Here is an 11,779-nt window from a genome sequence, read left to right as displayed (position 1 = left end):
AAAATTTGTAACTGTCTTTGCTGCATCGAATTTGTCGGTATGTTTGTTCGTGGCTAGACCTGGTGTTTGATTGGCTTTTAATTAATATGTCAGTATGTGGTATGGCAATTTTGTTGTTTGTTATTCTATGGAACATATTTAATCTGCTTTTGAGTCTCCTTTCTTGTAATGTTGGCCAGTGGAGTGTGTTAATCATGTTTGTTACACTTTCAGTATATTTGTAGTTTGAGCATACATATCTCGCTGCACGTCTTTGAACCTTTTCTATGGAGTTAATGTTCTCTGTTGTGTAGGGGTCCCAGACAGTGCAGCAGTATTCAAGTTTTGGTCTAATAAGGGCTTGGTATGCTCGGTCTTTGATGGTTACTGAGTTTATTTTTAAGTTTCTTCTGATGAATCCAAGGGTCTTATTTGCTTTAGATGTCATGTTCTGAATGTGTTTGTTCCATTTTAAATTTGATGAAATAGTTATACCTAAATATTTTGCATTTTCAACTGACTCAAGAATGTGACCGTGCATGTTGTAATAAAAATGGATAGGTGTTTTCTTTGTGGTCACTCTAAGTATGTTGCATTTATCAGGGTGGAACTGCATTAGCCAGTCTTGTTCCCATTTGATTGCTCCTTCTAGGTCTTCCTGGAGTTTAAGGCAATCTGATGGTGATTTTATCTGTCGGTAAATGATGCTATCGTCAGCAAAGAGCCTGATTTGACTATGATGTAAGTAGTCAGGTAAGTCATTGATATATATAAAAAATAGTATTGGACCTAATACAGTGCCCTGAGGAACACCTGATGTAACTGGTATTCTTAAACTCAGCTACATTCAGTAATTCGCATCACATGCGTTTTGGTATGGATACCCTAGACATTTCTGTGTTTTGTGTTTATTAAATAATATTTTTATAAAAGTCTTGACTTATTTATTTAGATTACAATAAGCAATATTACATCAGAAAGGGGAAGGGGGGCAATAGGAGGGAATTTTCAAAATGAAACGCAGGTTTCTTGCAAAAAGCAGGAAATACTAGCTTTTAATGCAAAAAGTTTACTCAAGTTTGGTATTTTAATGAATCATTCACGGTGAAATCCTATCCCAGCACACAAGTCAGTGGCGGATCCAAAGGGGGGTTCCGGGGGTTGGACCCCCCTTTTTTTTTGGACGATTAATGCATTTGAATGGGGACATATAGTTGGAACCCCCCCCCTTTTATCCTTGGTTGGGAACACCCCTTTTTAAAATGGCTTGATCCGCCCCTGCAAGCTCCATATAGACACTGAGCAAGGCGTTTTAAACACCTATTTAGCGGACCAATTAGAAGAGCTATGTCCACCGTCAGGGGTATCATACCAGTCATTGCGTGGTGACACTTTATCTTAAAATAGTGTATTTTTTTAATGGGCCTCGACACCATACGATCTGCTTGACTAATTTTCAAGGCGTTTCCATAATTATTGAAAATTTAAATGATTTTAACAATTGCAAATCTACATATATAACTGCAAATGGTAACTGAATTAGTGCAAATGGTATTTTAATTAGTGCAAATGCTTTATTAAATAGTGCAAATGCTATAACTATAAGTCCGAATGCTACATTTATGATGGCAAATGCACCATTATATACTTTTGAGTCTTTTGATACGTAAGTATACAGCATTTGCTACAAATAAAGGTAAAATACCTTTTATTATAACAATTACAGCATTTGCAGTATTTATTATAGCATTTGCACTAATATAGCATTTGCAGTATTTAATATAGCATTTGCACTAATTATATATATAGCATTTACAATTGAAGATATAGCATTTGCAACAAAATATAATTTTGACCCTTATAATACGCCATAACTGCAACAATACAATCAGATATTTGGATGATCACCATAGTGTTCTCTTTGTTGATATTTTTCACTATAAAATATACAAATAATTTGTATCAACCAGAGACCTCAATCTTTACAATTTTAGAATACAGATAGTATTACATGAAAATCTCCATACCGAAATTAAAATAATGATAAAAGAGTCAACTTGTCGTTCCTATTAATTGTTAGTATTATTTTTTCTTGGTGATCAGACGATATCTTGGTTCCACAGTGTAGATACTATTCTGTACGCTATCCGGAAGTCGCGATTTTCGAAGCGATGACTACCAACTGGCTAACAGGACGGTTTTGCCTACGGTGACTTTTCTCACCATTTGTTTACACCTATACTTATAAAGTGCTTTGAACATCTTCAAGGTATGTAAAGCATCATAAATATGTGTAACTTTAACAAAAACATGCATTAGAATATAAAATATACGTGTGCATCATACCAACTTGATAGAAAAAAGAGAAATCGATGGACAATTTTGCTCTCGTAGTACAAAACAAATAACCTTTTATTGCAAATATTTGCATCAGTTTAAAGTTCAATATATACTGTTTCAATATTCGTTTCGTATTTAAGTAGAACATTCGTATTTCCCATAAAAAATATGTTTTCCTTGAGGATCCCAAAATAAATTACTGTACGATCAGTCCATAACTGACTGTATTCTAGTAGCGATTTCAAATTTTTTTACTGTATGACCAGTCGTGATTTTGAAGAAAAAACAAAGGCAATTTGAAGGTATCTACGTATTTATATGATATTATGAACTGTCAAGGGAACTTTACAGTGTAATATCGTTCATCAGACAATATAAATATAGATATGATGATTTTTGTAGACTGCAAAATAATTGTATTTTTGTTCCGTCAGTCTTGTTTAAAATCAAACGCCTAAAAAGCAATACTTGATTTGATTGTGGACTTTGTAATAGTGTATAGTTACAATTATCTATTTAACTATAACATTTTAAAAAAAACTATTTACATCGTCCGCCGAAACATTCAGATTAAAAGTTGATATTAGTCGACCCTGAGAATAACTTTGGGATGGGGTGAAAAGGAGGCACATTATAAATATCTACTGACTTTGTTATTTGAAAATTGTTAATGAAATGAACATGTTAAATTCAAATCAATATAGAATCATATTCAAAACAGTGTGGTCCTGGCCATTGATTGACGACCTAAATTATCCCATTGACTGGGACAGATTAAGTGAACGTTTGTCGGTAACGACCATTGCTCACTTCTTACTTATTATAGAATTTAAACTGTGGGGTCACCATAGGTTCTTAACGCCTTTAATAATAAAATAATTCGAAAAATTATTCAGGAATAACCTTTATGTTTTGATTTATGTTATTGATATAAATCAACACATCGTATTATTCCGGATTAGTTTTTCGAATTACTTTATTTAGGTGTTGAGAACCTTATGTGACCCCACAGATTCAGTGTCTTTAACAAGTACATAGTGAGCAGTGATTGATACCGACAAACGTTCACCTAATCTGTCCCAGTCAATGGGATAATTTAGGTCGTCAATCAATGGCCAGGACCACACTGTTTTGAATATGATTCTAAATGCTGTAATGCATTCAAGTATACGAAAGATATATTTCTTTTTCATGATAATCCAATGACAGAGTTTCGCTGTTTTTATTCATCTTTTTACGGTCAAGAGATTTTGCAGAACTGGTAGATCATTGCATAATTCGTCATGATTCAGAAGAATTAAAGTTGAAAGTGGCAATGCATAGTCCGTATCTTATACAAAGAACCCCCATAAAAGATGTTTACTTAAATTCGAAATAGACGGTGCACAATACAGTCATTATAATTTATGATAAGGAATCCGGAGAGATTAATTAAGTCATATAAGTAACGGATAAAAAAGGAGATCCGGCGGATTGAAACCCTTTTTAACTATCAATGCATTTGTATGGGAACATATATTTGGAATCCCCTTTTATCCTGGATTGGACCCTCTCTCCATTTAAAAATGGCTGGAAACCCCATTGTATATTAAGTGGTAAATGAGGAGATGCACTTACAAAACCGGCCAAACATAGTATAACTGTCCAACGAACGAACGGAAAGACGGCCTTCATTATCATTATAAACCCCCGCAAAGTGTTGTACAATTGGGTGTCACAGAAATAGCTCTACTCCCAAAACAAAGTGAAGTAACTGTGATCAATTATAGGCTACAGTGCGGCCTCGAATGTGTGTAAATACATGCATTTTTGTATTACAATTAAATCTGTGCGTTTGTACAATTTAAGTATAACGGAGGACAATTCTGAAACTTATACATACAACAAACCTTCCTCTTGTTTTAACAACATTTAAACATCCTTATACTGAATGTAGTAAGTCGAGTACACCCTATTAAGCTAAACATGTTTCATATAAGTTTTCAGGATGTTAATTTATTGAAATATATTTGTGTTATTTCGAAAAATGACACCTTCTAAATGTATCGTAAATAACTTTGCAATCACTACTAGAATACAGTGAAATAAAGATTTTAACAACATTTAACATCCTTATACTGAATGTAGTAAGTCGAGTACACCCTATTAAGCTAAACATGTTTCATATAAGTTTTCAGGATGTGAATTTATTGAAATATATTTGTGTTATTTAGAAAAATGACACCTTCTAAATGTATCGTAAATAACTTTGAAATCACTACTAGAATACAGTGAAATAACGACTGATCATACAGTTTCAAAATATACAAGCGAGACTGATCGTACAGTGAGAAATTCAAACAAGTGTTATTTTCTTATTTCTGACTTCAAAGATCTGGTTGAAACTTTGACCACCACTTGAAATATATTTCATTTAGTTAATTAAGTCTGGTATTTACGTTAATTTGTACACTAAGAGGGTAAAAAGATTGTTTTTAGGTTCACAGACTGATTGTCCTTAGTGATGCACTTGAAAATCTATTGATTAAGACAGAGATACGAATAATGAATGTGCTAAATTTAATTCTAAACCATTTGAGAATATCGATGTCAGCTGAATTAATCATTCAGCAATGTACAGATGATCCACTTACCGTTTAATTCAGTATATCCATCAAATTTCACATGCTATCCAAAAAGTTCTCGCTTCGAAAATCGCGACTTCCGGATAGCGTACAGAATAGTATCTACACTGTGGGTTCCATCTTACCTAGTGAATATTTTTGTATTTGATTAACTCGGCGCGGTGAGGTCTCAATTCAACATGTTTTTTTTCTTTACTAACATTTACAACAGGGAGATCGCATGTTTGTTAAAACCATTTCTAGATTTTATCACAACTATATATAGAGAGAGTACTTAGAGATTTATTAAGGACGTGAGACTCGAACTGCATAAATTTAATAAAAAATCAGTGATATTTTGCATTTAGCTTTTACTTAAGTATTTTTTTTAAGTTACAAATTTTGTAAATGCTTTTCAAATAATTATGTGTCCCTTTAGAATCGTTTTTGTGGTGTGTTGCTGTTTATAAACCTACCGAAACTAATGTCTGAAAGGGACTTGTGTGGTGCATGGTACAATATATCGCTATCTTTGTATATTTTTTCAACAGTATTCAACATTCGTAGGCCCATGCAGCATTTGAGTAGGGAATCTGTAGGGTGCTTTTAGTTTACGAAAAAATCGACAGCACGCATTCTGCTCAATACCGTACATGTATAGATGTCTTCTAGGAGTTAGCATATGTATATATGTTTGCATCCAAAAGCTGCGATAATAGGAGATATGGGTTGGATACTAGTTTTTTATGTTCCCAATTATGAAATTTTGACTGAATGCCGATAATGTATGTATATATAGCACGTACAATTTACTCTGTCGATGAACCTGGTCTTGTCTCTTTTGTAATTAATGCAATTCTTTTAGTATATATTTGTATGTTACCTTGACTTGTATCTTCTTGGCAATTTAGTGAGAATTTGACAAACTATTGTTGTCTATAAATTTCATACCAAGCGGATATAATGTGAGATGAAATTCTTGTTATATACTGGTGTAGACCGTCGCAATTAAGTTACGACAGAATAAAAAGTAAAGTGTTGATATAATTGTATACCTATAGTTTTTATAGACTTTGGTAATAAAGATATATAGATAGTCTGAGACCATGAACCAGGAACACAAGTGCAACAAAAGGGATTTTGAGGTGAAGCAAATAGTTTGCTGAGTTCCAATTGAACTTTTGTTTAGGGTATACACTTAGGTTTGGAATCTGACGTTTAGAAAAAAGTAAATGCTAACACATTTTGAAGTAAAGCAACAAATAACAAAGAGATATTCAAACTAAGCCACTGGTCTTTGTTAGTCTTGTATGATTTGGAATTTTTAGTTAATTTCTTGTGTATAATTCAAGTATGACGTCCATTATCACTGAACTAGTAATGTATTTGTTGAGGGGCCAGATGAAGGACTCCTATGGGTGCGGGAGTTTATCGCTGCATTGAAGACCCATTGGTGGCCTTCGGCTGTTGTCTGTTCTAATATGGTCGGGTTGTTGTCTCTATGGCACATTCCCCATTTCCATTCTCAATTTTATTAATAAGTTAAAAATAATCTGACAATGCAATGACAAGTAATGAAAAATGACGAAAAGAAAAACAACAGTACACAAAATATAAAACTAAAGACTGCATGAGCAACACTAATCCACCAAAAAACGGGTTTGATCTCAGGTTTGAAAATCCTGTTCCACATGTCGCACCCGTCGTGTCTGTCATGTTAGTACAAACCTGGTTATAAGTCTACTTCGGGTCTTCGGTATGTCACATTCAAGGAAACGAGGACGGAATTGTGCATGGTTATACAAATTTGAACTTATCCGTCGTCTGTTAAACAATTATTTCATAACAGTAAAAAAAAAAACTGATTGTGAACATAAAATTCTTGCAGGGATGATTTCAACTTCACCACTTGGAATTCTTGGTTCAATAGTTTCCTCATAAGTAGCAACCCTCAACCAAGATCAAGGAGATCTTAATAGGAAATACAATCTCCGAAATATGCAGGTGCTGTTGGAATGTTGTTACATAAAAATGGAAAGTTCACAATCGGGAAGCGGAAATCATCTCTTTTGTAGTCAAGTTTGCACCCAAACTACCATTTAATATTGTTAATTTCAAGATGTAATTCAAGATATGAGACAGACTTAACTGTATCTATTATTACAGTTAAGTTCGATTGGAAAGATGCATTCAGAGTTTAGTATGACGTCCATTATCACTGTTCAACTAGTATACATTATTGTTTAGGGGCCACTGAGCTGAAGCACGCCTCCGAGTGCGAGAGTTTCTTGCTGCATTGAAGACCCATTCGATTGGTGGTCTTCGGCTGTTTTCTGCTCTTAAGTCGGGTTGTTTTCTCTTTGACACATTCCTCATTTCCATTCTCAATTTTATTCAACATAGTCACGGCCTAACTTTGAATAATCTAGTGATAGTTCTAAGCGGAACCATTTAATTAAACTAAAAATCTCTGATTTCTATATTTTAATTAGATTGGAAGCGGAACGTCGAGTTAACGGATAACGCTTGTTCCTTTTCATTCTTCATATACGAAGCTCTTGTATAAGTAAAGAAACAAATCAGCAAGAAGAGGAGCACTATTTGTTGCCATTGGAAGAGATAGGTTGTCAATCAAGAAATCAAGTGTCTTGATATTGACAGTTTAATAGAATTTTCAATTTTTTAATTAATCAGAGTTTATATACAAAGTACGAATTATCCCTAGAGCTTGACTCTCGAAATAGAAAAACTAGTGTCAACAAAACTTCTTCCAGTACTACTATAGAGGAGAAAAATAAGCTGCGTACATCGTCTCTTTTATCGAGAGACTTTTGTATAAATCGTTTCTGTATTAGGTTAGAAGTCCATTACTAGTAATGGCCTGCTACTAATGTATACTGTATTTTTAAAACACAAAGTGAGAAGCCACGATCATTCATTAAATATTTAGGCAGTGACTACTATGCCGGTGCCGGCAAAATAGAAAAAATATATATTTTATCGTGCGATCGGCTCCGACTAAAATATATAAATTAAAGCAAGCAAACATTTAAAGGGCACATTTCTATTGAAATCGCTATTTGCCTGCGCCACCAACAATCAAATTATTACTCAAATAGTAAAATAAGATAACAGTTTCGTGTCGGTCAGTGCATATTGACGGAGCAAGCCGAAGTGCCCATAGAGAACCATGCAACGACTGGTTTTAGGTAGGAAAGCTGCCAATTCGGCCTAGTCAATAAAGATTGCATTCTAGTGCACCTGATTCATGCGGAATCCGAACCCACAACATCAATATTAACAGGCTACAAATGTAGTAGTTCGACTACTGTGACCAAGGAGGCACCGAGCACTGTTTAATGCAAATAAAAAAATTCTCAAATGTTGTATAAAAATAAGAGTTCAAAATCGCATTGCATATAAATTTGATAAAACCGTTATACAATCTAACAAAATCCATCACATATTTTAGTAGCTTCAAAATAATAATAAAAAAAAACTATCATCAGCTTGAATTGATTCGATTTGTACTTTATTTTCTTCTACTCTTAGCATTCTCTTAATTTGCCACTTTGACTCTATTATCTATAATGTATTAGTCCCAGGTCCCAGTTTTTATGATTTAAACGTTTTTTGATTGTCTATGACACCAATAGATAGTACAGTTTAACACTAAACAGCTAAAGGAGGGCCTTAAAACATATCTATGCAGTCACAATAGTTTCTGGCTATGTGGCCCAGTTACCTAGCTAGCTCAGGCTATTTATGTTAGTATAAGATATTTTCGAGATCTGGCTGCCTTACCGCATTTTAATTTGGGTAAATCGAAGGGAACAAGGATATTTTAAAATGGTAATGCGATAATAGACCGGGAATTTATCAAATGCGCGTAACATCTCGTTATCATTTTTTTTTTTTTTGCACCCAGGTAATAGTTCAAGAGTTGATATTTTATATATAAATCTTTAATGAATGTGCACACAAATCAAGTTAATTTAGAAAATTATTGAAGAAAGAAAAAGACCTGCGCAATGATGCCGAAGTCAAAAGGCGTCTTTGACCAGTATGTGAAACAAAAATCTTTATATAGTACGTTTTCCCCCTCTAAACTGCTAAAATAAGTGTATAGCTTTCTTTTTATTCAAGGTGTCTGTTATCGGCTTCATAAATTTATAAACGGCTGTTGTTTAATAATAAATTTCTAATTAGTTGATACTATCCCGACGCTTAATTACATAATTCGTGACTCATTAATAAAGATTTTTATTAAAAACAATAAACAGTAGGCAACTGGCTATTATTCACAATCAAGGTCACTCCTTTCCTTTTATGGAATGCCTCTTGTTTCAAGGGCTCAAATTACGGAAATGAATTTAAATCATTCAATACTTGTCATATTGTTGAGAGAATAAAGAAAAGGCTTTATAAAAGCTTAAATTTAAAGCTAAAGTGGAAAAGCACACTTTAGAAAAAAGTAAATGGGTTTTTTCCACGTAAAGGAATACGAAACTACCGTAAAAATTTTACTGCTGACTTCCGGAAACAACTTCGGAGCAGAACAGATTTGTCATCAATATCGGACCAAGAATATTGTTGATTATTACAGGAGGAACAGCGTAAATAAGTGAAACAGGCAAAATGCCGGTGTTTCACACAAAGACAATTGAAAGCATTCTTGAACCAGTTGCACAACAGGTAATTACAAGAAAATAACCGGCTGAAATATGAGGCGTCCGTATCTGGTTGCAGACGCAAAAATATTATTTGAGAAATCAGCTACCGGGATCTCAAGAAGTTTTAATTGGGGACTTATGTTTCATCTCAAGTATATACTTGTATACAAATACAAACATTATTATTTTTCTCTTTTTTAATGTTCTTCTTTTCTAAAAACTAGATCGGATTTTCCAGTGTGAAAAGTAACGTAGTAATCCTTAACATTATTCAACTGTCTGCTGCCAGTTGGATATAGGACTGTCTGTTTCTAGTGTTGAATGGGGGTCTTATCCGGAAATCAATTTGTTGTTTTTATCAGATTACCCTATCCCATTTATTATTGTTATGCTAACGCTTGTAATTTCATGTGTCCCGCCCAACTTCATTACCCATTTTCATTCACAATAATTTGATTTTCATAAGTCACACAAACTAAAAAAAGACTAATCCCACATCACGCTTATAGACCTAAATGAGACCCACTTGGACAAATCCTCTTGGAATATTTTCAATTCCCCCTTCATTACAAGATGAATGCATTTATTGAGATTAAAAAATATCAAATTTTTAAGTAAACTTTAGTCTTTAGTCTTTAGTATGCATCATCTTGACACTGATTTTCTCATATGTACTTTGGTCACTTGCGCGTTTGAATACATTAATCACGTTTGTATTTTCTCTTTGTACTTTCACTTTAATTTAGGTAGGCGCTGTTGATACTGATTTATAAAAACAAATGATCAAATCTTCTAGTATCGTCTATAAACTCGGAAACTGCATATTGTATGTCTGCACTGGCTTCTGTGTTAAGTAATTCTTCTAGATCTAGATTAAGTGTTCCTGTTTTGAAATATATTGACTGGCGGAGTTTTTCTCTATCCAAACTGTAATTGTCACAAGATAATAAAAAATGTTCTACAGATTCTATTTCTCCGCAAGTACATTTGTTGTCTTCTACATGTCTGTTAATGAAATGTTGATACCCCTTTAGTTTGGAGTATCCTGATCTGAGACTGTTTAGTATATTGAAGTGTTTTTTTGATGGGAAGTCGAGTTTGATTCTTTTTGATGCATCTGGGTGATGATTAAAAAATCTTCTCCCAACCTCACTAGATTCCCCTTGTGTCTTCCATTTTTTAATGACTGATGTTCTCGCCGCTTGTTTGATGTCTTGTTTTGTCGTGATTGAAGACATTTCCTCCCTATTATCTGCCTCTTTTGCCGCTGCTTTTGCCAGACGGTCAGCCTGTTCATTTCCCTCTATATCAGAGTGCCCCGGTGTCCAAATGATGTTGATACTAAAACCCTTTTGTTCCAATTTTATTTTCCTGTTTTTGATTTCTTGTATGGTTTTGTGATAGTTTTCTGATTTCCCATTTAAGGTTATAATGCCTATGGCGGATTGGCTGTCAGAGTATATGTTAAGTTGTTTAACATTGCGGTAATTATAATTGTCTATTTTTTCCACCACAAGTTTAATGGCTACTAGCTCTGCTAGTAGTATTGATCCTCTGTTTGATACAGGGTACTGTATTGTTTCCTCCTCTTCATTATTGTATATAATGGCTGCTGCACCACAAGGCCCAGGATTTCCCATGCATGAGCCATCTGTGAATGCCACTGTTGTATTTGGAGGAAGTTCTTCTAATTGTTGTTTTATAAGTCTTTGTCCTTCAATGGCTTGTTCACTGGTTCTTGTTTTGGAACTTCCCAATGTGGTCCAGTACTCCGGTGCCCTTCTAATTGCACACATGCCACGACATTCATATTGCTGTTCAATATTATTTACTTCAATTGATTTTTCCTTCTTCATATCATCTGCCTGTAGTATCATTTTTCCAATTGGAGAGATGTAAGTTTCCGGATTAGATTCTGTTTTCCAGTTTTCTAGCTTTTTCTTAATTGGGACTGTTGTAAAAGATGAGGTAATTTTTGCCAATTCTCTAATTGCTATTTCTTCTCTTCTCAGTTCTAAAGGTAAGACTCCACCAATTATCTGAAGAACTTCAAGGCTGGAAGTTGAAGGCATATTAAGGCATAAGGCAAGGCCATGTCTTTGAACCTCATCCAACTTGTGTAGGTTTGTTGAATTTCCAATCTGCCAAACACAGCTTGCATATGTGATGGTTGAACAAACAAGA

General features: G+C 34.1%; 1 protein-coding gene across 14 annotated transcripts in view; it reads left to right on the top strand.

Annotated features, from left to right (window-relative positions):
• Window positions 1–9,203: 9,203 nt before the first annotated feature.
• The window catches only part of LOC139481041 (vinculin-like), a 48,349-nt gene continuing 45,773 nt past the window's right edge, over window positions 9,204–11,779 (top strand). For all 14 annotated transcript variants that reach the window (XM_071264092.1, XM_071264091.1, XM_071264090.1 and 11 more), the window contains exon 1: window positions 9,204–9,617. In XM_071264092.1, coding sequence (XP_071120193.1) covers window positions 9,561–9,617 — 57 coding nt within the window. In that variant the 5' untranslated portion in view covers window positions 9,204–9,560. The remainder of the gene's footprint in view (window positions 9,618–11,779) is intronic.

Source organism: Mytilus edulis, chromosome 7 (genome assembly GCF_963676685.1).
Source record: "Mytilus edulis chromosome 7, xbMytEdul2.2, whole genome shotgun sequence".
Taxonomy (NCBI): Eukaryota; Metazoa; Mollusca; class Bivalvia; order Mytilida; family Mytilidae; genus Mytilus; species Mytilus edulis.
This window is presented reverse-complemented; position numbering and strand designations above follow the sequence as displayed.